At 39.2% G+C, this 19,086-nt stretch overlaps 1 protein-coding gene across 1 annotated transcript in view; it reads right to left on the minus strand.

The window, feature by feature from the left end:
- Nucleotides 1-19,086, minus strand: part of CFAP92 (cilia and flagella associated protein 92 (putative)) — a 60,150-nt gene that overhangs the window by 4,591 nt on the left and 36,473 nt on the right. Inside the window, exons 10-14 of the mRNA XM_089523165.1 lie at nt 17,299-18,188; nt 11,408-11,602; nt 7,728-8,010; nt 6,147-6,311; nt 518-730 (exon numbers count right to left, since the gene is read on the minus strand). Of these exons, the coding sequence (XP_089379291.1) occupies nt 518-730; nt 6,147-6,311; nt 7,728-8,010; nt 11,408-11,602; nt 17,299-18,188 (1,746 nt within the window). The remainder of the gene's footprint in view (nt 1-517; nt 731-6,146; nt 6,312-7,727; nt 8,011-11,407; nt 11,603-17,298; nt 18,189-19,086) is intronic.

Consider the following 19,086-nt stretch of genomic DNA (forward strand, 5'->3'; position numbering starts at 1 on the left):
ACAACTATAGTGGGTCATAGTCTTTTTTCTTTCTTTCCAAATTTAAAATCCTACTTAATTGTCATTTAAGGCAGGAGAATGGTGGGACCATTGCTTTATTTTCAATAGTTATAGTCTGCCTAATTACAAATAGTTCTTTGGTCAGTTTACAAAATAATAAAGTTAAAAGCAACAACAGTAATTAAGTCAGACTCCAAATTAAGATCAGAAACAAACTAGTATAAATGTAAGAGGTAAAATGGCTTTTAAAGGCTATAACAGAAGAAAAGGTATATAGCTGGCTCTTGAAAAGCATTAGAGGAAACTTAAAACATGCCATCTGGGAAAGGTGTTTCTTAAACAGAGCCACTCGCACGTAGCAACAACTAACCTGACCTCCAATGAAAAACTTAAGATCTGTATATGCATACACAGAGATACCATGAAGTCTCTCTCACACACTCTCAAATACCTTTATCATGGAGTGGACCACTAGGAGTAGATGTGAGAAGAATAATAAAAAATGAAGTTCTGATACCTCGCTAAGCTCCATCACCCGTGCCTCATCTGGCATAAGAGGATGCAAATTGGATTCAATGCTGCTTTTAAATCCAGGGTATACAAATCCGTCTGGTGAGAGCCACAGCTTCTTTGACTGCTCTGTGGATTCCTTCTTTGCGCTATGCTCATCCACTGGATCAAACATACTGGATAGATATTTATGACCATAAGCAAACCTCTGTCCTGGTGCCTAGGACAGATCAATGTTTTGGAATATTTCTGTTACCATGAACTGTCATCTTTTGGAGTTTACCACATAGGCCTATGAACTTAAAGGACTATAAAAGAACAAGACTTCAGTACTTTTCAGCCCTACTTTTACAACACAGTTTTGAATACACTTCTAATATGGCTGTATAGACAGTGATGCAGCCTGAATGATTAAAGTGCTAACTGGCTTCCTACTTTCCTGTGTAAATTTACTGTAACAGTTTACTGACAATAGTTTTTATTTCATTCACCACTTATTTTCCTGAAGTGGTTGGATCCAGATTCAGGTACATCTGTGTTGGCAGAAGCCCATTTCTTCTGCCCACTGAAGATGGTATACAAGGGATGTGGGTACTCTGTTGAATGGGATGAGCTGTTGTAGAACAGGGGAAGAGTGATTCCTGAAAATGAGCAGAGGCACCTTTTGTCCACAGAAGGCAGATTCTGGGTCCAACTTTAGGTACTCAGCAATGAAGTTGCAGTAAACCCCCCAGTAATTATCCACAGAGACCTGCAGATATTTTAGATGTATCTGGCTACTTAGTACATTCTGAACACACAGGATAATACATTCTCCTCAAAGAGGAGAAGAAGCCAGAGAGAAGGAGAGAAGGAGCTGGGCGACCATTTTGAGTGGTGTTTGATTTTTTTAAAAAACCCTTAGGAGAGTGTGCTTGTTGCTGAGGGGGTGGAGCTTCTGTGAATCACATCTGTGAGTCACCAGTGGGCGGAGCTAGCAGACTAGTTCCTGCATGGCAGAATGGGGTTGGACTGGATGGCCCTTCTTGGGGTCTTTTCTGACTCTATGATTTTATGATTGATTAATTAATTAATATATGGAATCAATCTAAGATGAGGAATCGGGGCTGTGGAGTCCTATGGCCCTGCTTCAGGCAATGCTAGACTGCAGGCCCCATCATCCAGCAGCACCACAGACTGCTGGGAACTGCAGTCTAATAAGGCTGCACACTGCAGAAAAAATCCAGTTTAATGCTATGGTAAATCCTGGGATTTGTAATATGTTGTGGCACCAGAGCTCTTCGACAAAGAATGCTAAATGTCTCACAAAACTACAATACCAAGATGTTGTTGTTGTTGTTATCATTATTTTCTTATATCCCGCCTTTCTCCCAATATACGGACTCAAGGTGGTGATCTTCCATAGCATTAATCTATAGTATGTCTTTCTACAATGTAGATGGACACCCCCATTACATAATTTGTTGGGGATGCTTTGACTGGCAGTTCCTGCATGGCAGAATGGGGTTGGACTGGATGGCCCTTCTAGGGGTCTCTTCTAACTCTATGATTCCATGATTCTGTAGCACTCTGAGCCTACTGTGATTTTAATTGTTTTTAAAATTATACAGTTTTAACATTATAAATCTTATAGTGCAAACCATGCACTGATGGACTATTGCACTATAATTTTGTATTGATTGATTTTATATCCTGCCTTTCTCCCAAAATAGGATTCTCTTAAAGGGGTTTGTTTTTCAGAAAAAGAAAGGAAGGTATAACGTCTTGGAATTAAAAATCGTGTGTGTGTGTGTGTGTATGTCTTAGAATTAAAAATCCCTCTTGGAAGTGGGAATGAAATGTTGTGTGGATGCAGCCTGGGTTCTTAGCTCAGCTCAGAAGTTGGAATGCAGTGCCTCAAAGCATGAACAGAGTGTCTCAGAGCATGAACAGAGTGGCTGCCGCTCATTGCTTGAGCAGCTGCACTTTGCTTTATTGACCTGAATTTATCTGATGTAAACACCTTCAGAGGAAGGACTCAGTTTGCATCTGCACTAAAAAAATAATCCAGTTTGATGGCACTTTAACTGCTCTTGGCTCCATGTTGTGGAATGCTGGGATTTGTAGTTTGTTGTGGCACCTGACAGAGATGGCCAAACAGCTCCTCAAAACTACAAATCCCAAGATTTCATAGCACGGAGCCATAATGGAAGTTAAAGTAGTGCCATCCTGAAGTAAACGCTTGACCCTCTTTTTGTGTCTTGGGGGGGCTCTTAGCCTCTCAAAGTGGTGGCACTTAGTCTGCCCCCCCCCCCTTCCCAAAATCCTGGCTACGTCCCTGAGAGAAACAACAAGGATGTTATGGTGGGAGTCTACTACAGACCCCCAAGTCAGACAGAGGAATTGGACGATGCCTTTCTAGAACAGATGACTACACGCTCAGAAAGGAGAGATGTAGTAGTGATGGGTGACTTCAACTATCCTGATATTTGCTGGAATTCAAACTCAGCCAAATCCTCAAGGTCTAGCAAATCCCTCACTTGCCTCAAAGACAATTGTCCAAAAGATGGAAGAGGCAACAAGGGGGTCAGCTATTTTAGATCTGATCCTAACCAACAAGGATGACTTGGTTAATAGGGTGCAAGTGGTGGGGTCATTAGGTGGAAGTGACCATGTTCTCCTGGAGTTTGTTATACAGTGGAAAGGAGAAGCCAGGCATATACTAGACTTTAGGAGAGCGGATTTCAGTAAACTTAGAGAAGTATTGAGGGTGATCCCATGGTCAGAAATATTAAAAGAGAAGGGAGTTCAGGACGGATGGGAGTTTCTCAAAAGGGAGATATTGAAGGCACAATTTCAAACAGTTCCAGTGAAGAAGAAAAATGGGAAGTGTCTCAAGAAACCGGGATGGCTGACTAAGGAACTTTCAACTGAGCTAATTTTTAAATGGAACATGTATAAGAAATGGAAAAATGGGGAAATCACCAAAGGGGAATTCAAACAAATAGCTAGCCTGTGTAAGGGTAAAGTCAGAAAAGCTAAAGTGCAGAATGAACTCAGGCTTGCTAGAGAAGTTAAGTACAATAAAAAGGGCTTTTTTGGATATGTCCACAGCAAAAGGAAGAAAAAGGAAATGGTAGGGCCATTGCATGGAGAAGATGGCAAAATGCTAACAGGGGACAGAGAAAAGGCAGAATTACTCAACACCTTCTTTGCCTCAGACTTCTCAGAAAAGGCAAAGGGTGCTCAACCTAAGGATAATGGAGCAGAGGACAGAATAGGGGAATTTCAGCACAGAATAAGCAAAGAGATAGTAGAGGAATACCTTGTTAATCTAAATGAATATAAGTCTCCAGGACCAAATCAACTACATCCAAGAGTATTAAAAGAACTGGCAAATGTAATAGCAGAGCCATTGGCAAGAATCTTTGAGAACTCCTGGAGAACAGGAGAAGTCCCAGTACACTGGAGGAGGGCAAACGTTGTCCCCACCTTCAAAAAAGGGAAAAAAAGGATCCCAACAATTATCATCCAGTTTCTGACATCAGTACCAGGAAAGATTCTAGAGCAGATCATTAAACAAAGAGTCTGTGAACATCTAGAAAGCAATTCCATAATCACAAAAAGTCAACACGGGTTTCAGAGAAACAAGTCATGCCAGACAAATCTAATCTCTTTCTTTGATAAAATTACCAGCTGGATAAATGAAGGGAATGCTGTGGATATAGTATATCTTGATTACAGTAAGGCCTTTGACAAAGTTTCCCATGACATTCTTGCAAACAAGCTTGTAAAATGTGGCTTAGACAAGGTAACTGTTACATGGATTTGTATTTGGTTGACTGGTCGAAGCCAAAGCTCCTTTTCATCCTGGAGAGAAGTGACCAGTGGGGTCCCAGAGGGCTCTGTCCTGGGCCCAGTGTTATTCAACATCTTTATCAATGACTTGGATGACAGAATTGGTAGCATACTTATCAACAGCGCTGTGTAAATTTACAGCACTTCATAAATAAATGTTAATAATAATAATAATAATAATAATAATAATAATAATAATAATTTTGCAGATGACACCAAATTAGGAGGAATAGCTAATACTCCAGAGGACAGAATCAAAATTCAAAATGACCTGAATAGACTAGAAATCTGGGTCAAAGCTAACAAAATGAATTTCAACACGGAAAAATGTAAAGTACTGCACTTAGGGCGGAAAAATGAAATGCACAGATATAGGATGAGGGACACCTGGCTGAATGAAAGTACGTGTGAAAGGGATCTAGGAGTCCAAGTAGACCACAAGTTGAACATGAGTCAACAGTGAGATGCGACAGCTAAAAATGCCAATGCAATTTTAGGCTGCATCAATAAAAGTACAGTGGACGCTTGTTATATGCTGGGGTTTGGTTCCATGATCCCCCATGAATAACAAAATCCATGTATGCTCAAGTCCCATTAAATACAATGGGACAGCAAAATGGTGTTCCTTATACAAAATGGAAAAATCAAGGTTTGATACTTGAAATTTATACTTTTTTTGAACATTTTCAAATCATGGATGCTTGAATCTGTGTATAAAAAGTCCGTATATAAGAAGGGCTGACTGTATAGTGTCTAGATCAAGAGAAGTAATAGTGCCACCGTATTCTGCTTTGGTCAGGCCCCACCTGGAATACTGTGTCCATTTCTGGGCACCACAATTCAAAAAGGACATTGAGAAACCGGAGTGTGTCCAAAGGAGGGCGACTAAAATGGTGAAGGATCCAGAAACCATGATCTTTGAGGAACAACTTAGGGAACTGGGGATGTTTAACCTGGAGAAGAGAAGGTTAAGAGGTGATATGATAGCCCTGTTTAAATATTTGAAAGGATATCATATTGAGGATGGAAAAAGCTTATTTTCTGCTGTTCCAGAGAACAGGAGCCAGAACAATGGATGCAAGCTACAGCAAAAAAGATTCCAACTCAACATTAGGAGGAACTTCCTGACAGTAAGGGCTGTTCGACAGTGGAACACACTCCCTCAGAGAGTGGTGGAGTCTTCTTCCTTGGAGGTCTTTAAGCAGAGGCTGGATGGCCATCTGTTGGGGATGCTTTGATTGAGACTTCCTGCATGGCTGGGGGTTGGACTGGATGGCCTTGTGGTCTCTTCCAACTCTACAATTCTATGATTCTATGATTACAAATTTATAACTGCAAGTGTATTATTCACACACAAAAATCATTTAGAAACACTGGGAATGCTCTGCTTGGGTCATATTGAACTGTCAATTAGAAATCTCACAGCTTAAGGAGAGCTTCATAAATTCCATACAATGAGAGCTACCTCTTCTTAATCCACTGAAATACATTTCTGGGTGTTATATAAATATAACACCCTAATCCATAAAACAAGTACAGGAATCAAGTGAACAAACACAATTGTCTCATCTTTATTTCAATATGCTTTTTGAGGTGGGGGAGGACTTTATTTTCTACCCAACATATTTGAACCAGATCTATCCTGACTGGTAGTAATGTTCAGTTTTGATTATCATGCATACACTGCATCTTCCAGACTTTTTCATTTATTTATGTTTTAATTTGTTTGATTAACATATTTCTTATGGAGGGGATGCAATAAAATTTAAAGAAAGCATGGTATATGTCTGTTCTCTCACCTGTGCCATCTCCTGTCGAAGTAGCCTCTTAGCGATTTCTGCAGAATTCAAGGTCTGGCAACTGTAGTTAAAGATGGACTTGCCATCAGAAGGAAAGGCTCTGATGGTTCTAGGGACTTCCTTTTTCACCATCTTGCTGAGCAGGTTCAAGTTCTCAATATTAGACTGGAAGAAACATTAACACATGAAAATATTTTGGTCCTATATAACTCTTATTAGATAAAATAATACAGTTCTGAAAATTAACACAAGGCCATTACTATGGAAAAAATCAGTAACCAGACTGCCAGGTAAGGCAGATCCAGAATAATCTCTAAAACAGTGAGGCAAAGCCAAGTCTTCACTTTCCACATCTTTTTAAAATCATCACCCAAGATATTAACATGACATAACTCTTAATGTCCCCTGATTAGGTAACTGGACAGTAGAAATGTGGATGAAAATTAGTTGGTGCTAATGGGCCAAAGACCAAATGTTTTAGCTTGTCCTGTAGTTTACCAATTGCCAACTATTTTTCTGTTGAAATAACATTTACCTCCCCTTCCCACACTCCTTAGCAGCAAAGATCCTTTAAGCAATTACGATATGTTAGAAGTGGCTGGAACTTTTAGGAAGTTTAAGGAACACTAAATGCAGTTTTTTTGGAGCCTTTCCTATAGTTCTACCTGCCTAGCTAGTGTCTGAGCCTCAGAGATCACAGAATCCAGGTTCACTGCCCCATCTGAACCAGGTTTTTATTAACCTTTAAGGTTTACCATCATCATACAGAAACAAAACCAAGAAACTCTGAGAACCTGCAGGTTTGGGAACAGGTTTATCTCTTTCGTACAAACAAAAATGCATGTGGTTCTGGCTATATTTACATAGAATAAAATGCTACCGAATTCAATAGCATGAACATCTTAGTAAACCTGAGGATTGTACATATATTTTCTGACAATTCACATACAATAGGGACGCTCTTCAGAGACATGACTGTGTTCATCTGGAAAACCAGTATGCAATGGGATCTTGCAGCACCTTTGAGAGAGGTTGGTAGCATAAGCTTTTATAGGCTGGAACCTACTTTCTCAGATGCATATTTGGAGTGGAGAGTCCAGAGACAGATCTATATAAGCTGGCTGCGTGTCAAATTCAAAACCTTGTGAGCATTGCAATAAAGTGACACGTTCAGTTTTAACAATGGTCATTGGGGGACAAAGGCAGGAGGAAGGCTGTTGGAGCTTTTGTTAAAACTAAACGTGTCACTTTATCGCAATGCTCACAAGGTTTTGCCAATTCCTTTCCCTGAAATACATCCTACAGCATCTAATTTTTGTTAGTCTTCTTCCATCCAAGTACTAAGCAGGACTGACTTTGCTTAGCTTCCAAGATCAGATGGGATCTGGTGACTTTAGACTCTATCAAAATTATAAGGCAAATCAAAAGAAAAAAAAGACACATTCAGCTGCATACATTTTCATAGGTGAGGTATGCTGATATTCAGGTTAACAACCCTCCACACACAGGCTGCAGTAGCACATTTCCCTACGATATGTATATTGGGATGATCTCAATCTTTCCCTCTTGCAGCAAACTCACCTGGATATAGTCTTGTGGAGTCAGATTTTCCATTTCCTTTTTTTTCATTATGTACTCTTCATTATGGTTATCCAAATGGCAACGCATACCTCGCCTCCTGTGCAAACACTTGACTGGAATATTAAATTTGTCTAAGATCTTTGGGGGCTTCTCAATAAATAGGTCATCTGTACTCAATGGAATGCCAAACTCTTGGCTCAGCATTGTAATCATTTCTGCGGAAGGCAAAAGATTGTGATGGATCACATCCCTTAACTTTGTAACTTGGCAGATGTAATCAAGCCTGTAGAATAAAAACATCAAATAGGAGAAGTTAACATTTTGGATATGCATTTTCACAAAAATACAATATTTTATTTTGGACTAATATAAAAATGGATAGAACTATCTATTCAGCACCACATGCTAATAATTCATCAATGACCAATACTCCCAGAGGGTAAATAGAAAGGCAGAAAGGTCTTACTCTTCTTAAATTGCCAACTTTATAGCCCAGAAAAGATCAAAGAATCTTGTCATTTGGAGCTATCATTGTCATTTGAAACTATTACAGCTTGAGTCTCCCTTACCCAAAATTCTTGGGACCAGAAGTGTTCCGTATTTTGGATTATTTCAAATTTTGGAATACTGGTTGAGTCTTATCTAAAATGCTTGGGACCCAAAGTGTTCTGCATTTTGCCTTTTTTGATTTTGAAATATTTGCATATACATAATGAGATATCTTGGAGATGGGACTCAAATTTAAACATGACATTCATTTATGTCTCATATATACATTATACACATAGCCTTAAAGTAATTGTATATATAATATTTTAAATACTTTTGTGCATGGAACAAAGTTTGTGTACACTGACCAATCAGAAAGCAAATGTGTCACTATCTCAACCACCCATGTGGACAATTTTGGATTTTGGAATTTTTCAAAATTCTGGATAAAGAAGACTCGACCTGTACCCCCCCCCCCCCTCTCTGTGTGTGTATGTGTATTGAGACTACTGAGAGAGCCATGGTGGTTTGAGTGTTGGACTGCAACTCTGGAGACCAGAGTTCAATTCCTTGCTTGACCATGAAACCCACTAGGTGACCTTGGCCAAGTCACATGCTCTCAGCCTCAGGGAAAGGCAATGCCAAAGCTCTGATCAAATATTATCAAGAAAACCCCATGATAGGGTCACCATAAGTCAAAAACAACTTGAAGGCAGACAACAGCAGCAATGAGACTAATGAGGCTGAAGAGAGAATGAGGATCTGTGAAAGGATGGGAAGCATGGATTCCTGCCATTTCACAGATCCTTGCATTTCTCTCCACCTGCATCTCCCTCCAGCCTGGCAAATACAGAACAAACAGGTACTATGCTCAAAGAGTTTTGGGGTTTTGGAGTACTTTGGATTTTGGATACTCAACCTGAATCTGGAAAGCAGAGAAAGCAGCACTGTTGCTATTGTACCATTTCCCTGGGACCTCAGAAACATCTTGTCCTGGTATGTATTTTGCTATTTTATGTTTGTTGTATATATGTTGTTACTTATATTTTAGATTTTTATTTTGAAGAAAAGAAAAAGAAACATCTTGTCCTAAGGAATACAGCATCTGTAATGGCTTCATCCTCCATTCAAAAGATGTGGTCAACTGCACCCTGACAGCACTCATATGTCATAAAATTTGGAAGGCCAATCTTCCATATCTGCATGTATTCACACTGTTGCTCAGCTATGACAAGTTGTGAAAAAGTAAATAAACAATTTTAAGCAGTACCTGACTACATATACTAAAGATATACTTATATAGTAGAGAAATTCAGCTTCATTCCTTAACATCACTAATCACTCATGTGCCTTAACAAACTGCCCAAGGTCAAAAGTTCCTTATGGCCCAGCAGAACTGTGTTTCAACTTTATTGCACCTAGGCTTTTGGTGACAAACCTACTAATTTAGTTTTTGAGACATTTTCCCCAAATTGTGAGAATCTGTCCCAATGCTTCACACTATATAGAAATGACACAAATAATGAATGATGTCTTTCGGTATGCAGTTGGCCCTTGGTGTTCAATGGGGCTTCTTGGTTCCAGGATTCCCCATGGACAACAAAATCAGTGGATGCTCAAGTCCCATTAAATACAATGAGGTAGTAGAATGTCTGTCATATAAAATGGCAAAATCAAGTTTTTCTTTTAGGAATTCATTTTTAAAAAATATTTCAAAAGTTGTGGATGGTTGGATAAAGAATCTGTGGTTAAGGAGGACTGACTATAGCATACCTATTAAGACAGTGTATGCCTTCCAAACCCTAAAAGAATTACATAACTTTCTGGCTCTGGTAACGTTCCTAAATTTCAGTTTGTGGAGCTGACATAGGAAATGGGTTCCCCAAGCAGCTTAACACATAGGCAAGCTGTGGACAATAAACTAACAGTACATTTACAGGGGCCTGGCTGAGGCATAACAACTGATCTTTTTATTCACTAGGGTGCCACTAGTACATAAATTTATTAGAGTAAACCTAATCCAGGTTTGCAAACTGGAAAATCAGACATTTTCATAGCATACCTTTTTCAGTATTACAATATATGATAAGCAGCATTTTGAGTTTTTAAAATATTTATAGACGCATGCACACTCATTAGGCAATTTTTTAAAAATTCCAAAAATAGCTTAAAATGCCCTCTAGGAGTCTGGAGCCCATTTCCATCATGTTTAGAGACCTCCTGAGATCTCCAGGAGTGAATTTTCATTTTGCAATATTTTTCAAATTCTATTTTGCCCCCAAATTGCCTTCTAGGCGTATGGGGAACATTTCACTACATTTTGGGATTCCCTTAGGCCAATTTAGGGTCAGAAAAGGCCTGTTAAAAAAACCAGGACATGACTTCCGCTCATTTCCTGTTGTTTAAAAAGGTCCCTCCAAAAACAGCCTAGGAAGGCACAAAAATATGGCAACAATGCCCTCATATCCCCCATCTAGTCTATAGTCTTGTCTATGATCTACACTGGGAACTGGACAAGGGAAATATGTCCCTGTCGGTTCCACTGGTCCTCTCAGCTGCTTTCAGTACCATCAGTGATAATCTTCCGGACTATTTGATTGAAATGGTGACACTAATCCTATTTGAATGTTTCCAGAAGGTGGTATTAGGGGAATAGCCTCATGGATTTTAGTTTGTGGACCTATGGTTTTATAGGTTTGCATAAAGCCACTTAGAAAGGGCACCCAGAGCTTGGGAGCTGGGTCTTGTTACAAGAATGATAATATAATTTTATTCCACTTTTCCAACTAATTCCAAGGAGTCTGTGAAAGTCCTCAGCCACTGACTAAATTGTGGACAGTTGTATTGGACTGGCTGTAAGTGAACAGCCTGCGGCGCCAACCAGACAAAATAAAGAATGGTACAGCTGAGAAGCAACCTCGTATTGGGTTCACAATCTGTTCTGAATGTTGTAAAATCAAAGGGTCTTGATTGAACTGGATTCCATTATTAAAGCAATGTGCTGATAATGAAAATCTACAAAGATCCCCCCTACATATTATTTCAGTTGTGATATCAGATATCACCCTTTACTGAGAATTTCAAAAATGATACAAACATTTCCTCCAGTGAAAACTAATAGAGATATATACATACATATAGGGAGAAAGAGACCTTCAAACAGTATGTTAGAAGTCCAAAAACACACTAACCTGACCAAAGCTTCAAAACATGGCTGAGGAACCATATCCCTGATATACAGCAAAGGCTGCTTCATGATACTAGTGAGTGGCTTGCAGAGGCGAATATGAAACACAATAGCTTCAAGATCTGCATACAGCCGCTGATGAAAAGACAGCTGTGAGTTATAAAATATTTGTAATCTTCCAGTTTTAGATTCTTGCAATCTGTAACATACAAGAAATAGGACTGTGTGATTAACCACATATTCTGTAATCTTCTGTTTTTGAACTTGTGTATATTTTCTTCCCTTTTAAGCTTTCTAATAGAGGTATTTTTAAATCCAGGCAAACCTCCTACAAAATAAAGAGAAGCAAGCACCACATGGCCAACAATTAATGCATCTGATAATATATTCTTATACACTCAAGCCCTTCATTCAACATAATATTCAACTACACTTATTATTCATCCACACTTATTTCAAGATTGCAGAAATTGAGTTGTACACAAAGTGAAATTCACATTTTTCCTTAAAAAGTAAGATTCAGTTATTTGTTTTGTGCACTCTTGGCTGAACAGTAGTCCCAATTTAAGTAGACCTCCCTGAATCAACTGTTGAATTTTCAATGTCACATATAGGTAAATCCCCTTGAATTCAGTGGGTCTACTCTAATTAAGACTAAAAAATAGGCTATTCAAAGACATGTAATAAAAGTTCTTTAAAGTGTATACCTGCTTCATAGCAAAACTGGTACATCTGAGAAACAATTTGCTGCCTCTGGTTATAAGAAATTGAACTGGTGGTCAGATGATCTCAGTTTAGCCCAATGGGTGGGTGGATATGGACCGCACCAGGTGTCACCAGGGGTTGATGCTGTGGGCAAGTCACTCTCACTGCCCACTGAGCAGTGCCCATCCCTGCTGCATTACGGTGGCTGTGATCCCGATGCTGCCCCAGGCTGCAAGTCTCTTCCAACTCTATGGTTCTATGACTATATGATTGTCTGTTTCAAAGAAATGGATGCACCTCCTTTGCAGTGTCAGCATCACCCTCGGAATACTTTCCTTGCCAATTGGGCACAGGAGACAGAGCCCTGGCTGGGAACCAAATGGCTGAGGGTCCTCCCCCCCCCCCTCCATCTCTACTCCTCACTCTCTGCATGGTCAGCTCTTTTTTCTTTTTTCCATGCCATTTTAAAAAGTAGTTGGCCCTCTGTATCCATGGATTCTTTATCCACAGATTCAGTCACTCACAGTGATTGATTCCAGTACAAAAAGCTGTCTCATTATCTTAATGCCTGCTTTGTAGGAAATAACGTTAAAGAAGCATTCCTGCTGCATCAAAGAGATATGTCTCTTATAGTGGGATTTCCAACATATATTTTAAAGATGCTTTTCAAATTATTTGTGCCATTGATTTGGACACTTACGTCAATAGGTGCTGTTTTAAGATAGTAGTATAATCAATTCACAATTAAGTGCTGGAGTGTACTGAGTATTCTTCCAAGAATGGTGCTTTCAGCCTTGGCATAATAATGTCATTATGATACACTAGGGTAAAACCTACCAGTCTCACAATAGTCTATTTCATCACCATTGATTTTAATGGAAAATGAGTGTGTTTGTCATTCCTTGTGCAATCGTCCTTTCATCCTGTTGGTGTCTTACACATGTGCAAGTTCCCCTACAGAGGTGGGAACATACTTGTCTGATGAAGAACATCCACACTTATTTCAAGATTGCAGAAATGGAGTTGTACACAATGTGCCATTGCCCATGTGCCTACAAATGATCCCTGCAATTTATGCACACAGATTTGACTGTGCATTCAGTTTTGTAACACTGCAATTCACTAACCAGACACCTTTGCCCAACAGCTACATAAATCCATAAACATTAAATTACACTCCACCTCCTCAATGTAGACTCTCAGTCATTATTGTTTGAAAAAATTGGGAAAGATCTAAATAGCAGATTCCAGCATGGTACAATTCAGAAAAAGTGAGGTTTCATGAAATTGTATTCCCATATACACTGGCAGACCAACCAGTAGTAAATACAATAGACAGATATGAAGAAAGTACAAGACAGACTATCATGTCAGCTCAGTATTTAGTCATAATTAGAGTAGGCCCATTGCAAGCAGTGGACATAAATAAACTGCCCAGGAGATAACTAAATCTAAATGCAAATAATCCAAAATCTTAAACAGATGATCACACTCATAACTGTAAATTACCTGGATTTACTTTGTAGGTAAGGAAAAAGAGTAAAACAAATCCTTAGATTCTCAAATGGATTGGCAGAAAAAGCTGGTTCACTTCAACACATATTTGGACTATAATTATTATTTTGGGTTAAAAGGGGGGGATGTCTTTTTCTTTACTATTACAGCAGCACTAGTTTGTCCTAACATTAGTATGGTGATGTATATATACTGCCTTCCCACACCCAGAAGTGTCATCTCTGGGTGCTCTCCATTTTCCGAAGTCCTAACAGTTTTAAAACTATAGTTGCAGATTTTATTGTAGTAATATATCATACTGTAGACAGCTTCTATTTAGCTAATTTCATTTCTGAAGGAACAGTGGTTCCACTTCTCAAGAAAGGAGAAAATGCCTGACTACATATTTTAAAAATAATTTTAAAAGCTACGGAGGAGGGAAAACTATGGTATGCATCATATATACTGTCCAGTGATGCCTGTAACAGTCCCACCAAGTTGTCCTGTGCACTAATCATGATGCTGAGAAACTTCCAGAAATAATTCCAGCATGATTTTTTGAGTGTTGGACTATGACTCTAGGAGACTTGGGTTTGAATCCCTGCTTAGCCCTGGAAATCCACTGAGTGCCCTTTGGCAAGTCACCCTCTCTCAGTCTTACAGGAAGACTGTAAGGCAATGCCCAAACTCCCCCAAATAAATTTTGTTCAGAATGGCCTAGAGAACAGGGTGGCCATAAGCTGGAATTAATGTGAAGACACATCATAACAACAAACTTAATACCAAGGAGGAAAGTGCAAAATCTACTTGAAACAGCAAGCATAGAAGGGGGAAAATTACCATACAGACCATTGGAAATGACATCCTTTACAATATTGCTTGCAAGTCTCTGAAAAGCTATCACCCATATTCAGCCTTGGCCTTTAAAATTTCCCCTTCATCCTGTATTCTGTCAAAACAACTCTCTTTTAAAAAGGTGCAGAAGCTAAGACTGTCTTTGCGACATTGGTACATTAGAGTGTTAGCATGGAAGCATGAAATTAAAGTCCTTCATGACTTCTTTCTATTATCTTCTGAACGCCAGGGTGGTTTAGCTTAGGGAAGATTACTGAAGTGAGAGAAAAATAACAAAAGAATTACTGAAAAATACTGGTTTATAATAGTAAAATGAACAGAACAGAAACCCGTTGTTTCAAGACATTTGTTTACAAACAGGACATTTTATCAAACTGATAATAAAAGCTTATAAAGGTTCAAGAACATCAGATGTTAATTATGTTTTTAAAATGACTTTTAAAAATTAAGTGTCAAAGCCCGAGGGCAAAATCTGATTGGGAACGCTGGCGAATAGTGTGGTGTCATGTTTTTGTTTTTAACCTTTTCCCCCCACATGTCATATCTGCATGGGAAGAAAAGATTTTATTGGGGCAAATGGGAAATGTTCTTCCACTTTATCACACAGGGGATAATCAGGGGTTTAACAAGGCATTTTCCTGGGACAGTCACGTGATCATGGCAAAGATTTTTCCATACATCATGCTTAGAGAGGGCTTATTCCAGGAAGAACCAGGAATGCTCCAGCAACAAATAATTCGCAAGATAATTTAAAAATAAAATAAAATAAAAATACATCGTCTCTGTTTGCGACGTCATGGGAAAATGTTTGTCATGATCGCACAACTGTCCCAGGAAAATGCCTTGTTAACACACACACACACACACACCCCGATTTCTCCTGTGTGATAAAGCCCATAGAAAGTAGTAACAGGATCTTGATCAGGCTTGCCCTGGGAGGAAAGCATTAATGTCTGTCCACTACCACTGCCAACATCTCAACTCTCCAATTGTTTGAAAACCCTTTAATGAATTGTCATATGCTTGCCAGCAATTTTGGAAGCCATAGTCCAAAATTTAATTTTTCCATAAATAGCATCTATATTTGCTCCCAAAATGAAGTTGAACACCAAATTCAAGATCAATACCATGTTGAAACCAAGAGAGCATGGCTAACAGCACAAAATGATAACGATTATGTACTAAGGAAGGCTGTGTCAGACTCTCATTATTTCCCTATACTTAATATTTCATTGATATTTAATTAAAATACAGCATAAACTCCAATTTTTGCCCCATATTGGCTGACCAGACCTCAATTCTGGCAGCATCCAGCACCTAGCATCCTTAGGTGTTTCATCTTCATGCATGGGTCCTGAAAGACCACCTCCTACTCCACCACATAAACACCTTGCTACATGATAGGGATTTGCTCTAAGGAGGGTTAGTGATTATTGCAGAGTGGGAGTACCAGGTATTTTTAAAAAAGATTCTAGGCTCATTTCCTCTCCAATATATTCATTTTGCATGCACAAATACTTACAATCAGCCAATCAATCAAGGAGGCATTCGAACAAGAACCCCCCCTCCCGCCCCCAGTTACCTTTTGAAGTAGTATGGCCCGACAAAAGCTCTACCATGTGACAGATTTAATAATTTAAGAGATTGATCGATCTTAATTTTCTGCTATATGAGAATCCATTGCAGGGGAAAAAGAGGTGCTTTAGTATACACCAGAGAAATCAAACTGATATTCCTCTAAAACAAATGAACAATGCATCTGAGGAAGTAGGGCCAACTCCACGAAAGCTCATGCCACCAAGTTCTGTCTTTCATTTACTCTCAAAGGTGGTGCAAGGTCCCTTTGCATACAGATAGTAGATAGCTATATCTATATCTATATTTGATATGATATCTACCTATAGAAATAAATAAATAAAAAGAGATAAATATATACACTATAGCATATATCCACCTATCTACAATGGTTGGTATCCTGTCAGTCAGTTATGATGTCATATGTTATACATACAACCTTGTAACTGTTTCCTGTTCACATTTATAAGTGTAGTACTATGGTAAATGTCCCCAGTGTCAGGGTCCCCTTAATGTTCCCCTGCCATGAATTTGTTGAAGTTAGGTAATATGAAGTTGTAGGAGAATGATGTTATAGCTAGAGAATTCATTGTTGAGAGCTAGCTGTTGAGAATGAGAAGTGAGGCTGGTGGAGGGAAAAAGAAGACACTGGATGTTCCTAGAGACTCAAGGTTGTTTATCTAGGAACAGAATGCAGAGCAAGGGAGGGCTAGGGGTAGAGGAGGGTTATAAGCCTATGACTGGTTTTTAGTTAATTCTGACAAACACTTGTTTACTGTGCTGAGCTTCTCAATTAATCCTTTATGGTTCATCCATGAAGTCTGGCTATTGAGTCAGTTAGAGATGGGGGCATCATGCCTACCTTTAAATTCAGCCAGCAAGGGATAATGCTTTGTGGCACTGTGAGCAGGGTGCTGAAAAGTGATACATCCAGCCCCCTCCTACCAGCAAGGTCCAGTGTGCCAAGGAGCTGCAACAGGACATTGCAATCTGTTTCTGATCCTTGCACTGCAGCTCATTGTTGGAGTTTTCCTTCAGCACCCCACCTGCCAGCACAGTAGAACTCCATCCCTTGGTGAAGGCAGTGGGATTTTAAGGTGGGTTTCGAGGATCAAATCAGGAGACAGGGCATAGTCACAAAATTATATTTATGCCTCTGCTACAGAATCTTGGCTAGTATGTTAAAATATGAGGTCTCAATAGTTTACCTTTGTTAAAGGTCACTATAGAAGAAAATATGTTTATTAGTAAAATGGTTTTGATTACCTATCTATTTTTTTATTCCACAACTTCTTAAGTCCTTTGTTCTTAAAGCCTTCCAAAATAAGCAGATGAATAGCTCCATCTAGTATGTGAAATCCAGTAATAACATCCAGTGGAGAAATGTCTTCAAAAGGAAGCTTGCGATTTAGTTGTAAAGTATTGAGAGATTTTTGCATTGTAGGTAAAGGGTAAGAATCAAGATGGAGAGCCTCTGCATTAATTTTTGTAATCTCTTGCAACAAATAATTTAAAAGTGATGTATTTTTATAGTCAAAAATATAGATGATACAGCCATATGGACAATGTGCAGCTTCAGAGTCCTCTAATTCCTCCTTGGGATGTAATGGTACAGTTATTTCAACTCTCACTTTAAGATGTGACTCTGCAGTCACGTAATGCCCCATTGGTAGCTGGACAACTTGAGAGCCATCTGCTCCCCTATCAGCAATATTTTCTCCCTGACAGACACTTGTATCTTGAACTGAGCAGTTCTGAATGGGTGCAGTGAAATTCAAGGTCTTCTCACCTAGCAGTAAGTCAACCAGGCTGATTTTTGCTATGCCATAAGGATGCCAAACTTCCTCTGAAATAGGATTCTGGAGCATAGATCTAGAAGTGATGTTATTCAAATTACTTAGTTTGCTGTCTCCTGGCTCCTCGCCAAATAACGAAGGCTTTGTCCTGATAGCTTCCATTTTCTTGTCTCGGTCATGAACTTCAATTTCCAGGGGTGGTCCTCTTAGATATTCATTCAGTTCTCCAGGTTTTAAAGTTCCTAAAAGAATCACATTCATATCCTTAAAGAAAACATCAGTTCCATGATCTCGACCCTGTGTTTGATGGGGAGGCATATTATGGAATTGGTATTTGCAGTAAACTGGAACACATGAACTCTGCCAAAAAGAGAAAGAATATTATTTTGTAAATACAGTACTTAGTACTGCCCAAACCTACCATACTACACAGTAGCAGCTAAGTCATTTTGCAATGAAACAGCTACAAAATAATAATTATGAACAACACTAGCCCAAGAAAACCAGCTAAAACCTCAAAGAGGCTATATTAATAAAAGGCTTGGTGGAATCAAATCAGTAGTGAGGAAGACATACACACATGCCAGGCTGAGAAAGTCCCAGCTGGAAAAAAAAGTCCCACTTTTTCATAACCACTCTTCATACCTCTTATGTCAACAGAAATTCCACAGGCTTCCACAGAAAAATAGAATGGTCTCACATTAGAAGAGTCATTCTGCAGTTGCCTGGCTACAGCCTACATATATTGGCCCATTAAGAGTCTGGTTTCTAGTTATATTTTAGGACTAAGATCTTTGGTTGCTCTGAAGAACTATTTATCAGGAAACACAGACAGACAAGAGGAACTGTGTGCTTCCACATTTCTCCTGAACCTGGTGTTAAGCACACCATCAATTATGCCATTCCTTAGATATGAGATCCAGGACACTACTACTCCGGTGCATCTGCTGTTTTAAGACAGATGATCTTCAGAAAGTGAAGACAAGGGACTTCTGTTCAGCTCCATGATATCATGATATGGAGCACCACAAGGAGGAGGAAGAATGGAAAGAGAACCTCTGTCTTCTTGAAGCTGATGGACTGAAAGCTCAAGGCTGGCTGTAGGGAGAACATTGCCATCCATGCCTCCAGCAAGGAGTAAAACATGAAGAGGAGGACATGCCCTATTTTTTTGCAGAGGTCTTCTTTTTATGTTTGAAGTCCAGCTTCTCATCCATCTCTTTGTTAAAGAGGCCTGAATCATCAAAGGGCATGTCCT

This window comes from Sceloporus occidentalis, unplaced genomic scaffold, assembly GCF_023333645.1.
Source record: "Sceloporus occidentalis isolate IW3139 unplaced genomic scaffold, rSceOcc1.0.p SCAF_1, whole genome shotgun sequence".
Lineage (NCBI taxonomy): Eukaryota > Metazoa > Chordata > Lepidosauria > Squamata > Phrynosomatidae > Sceloporus > Sceloporus occidentalis.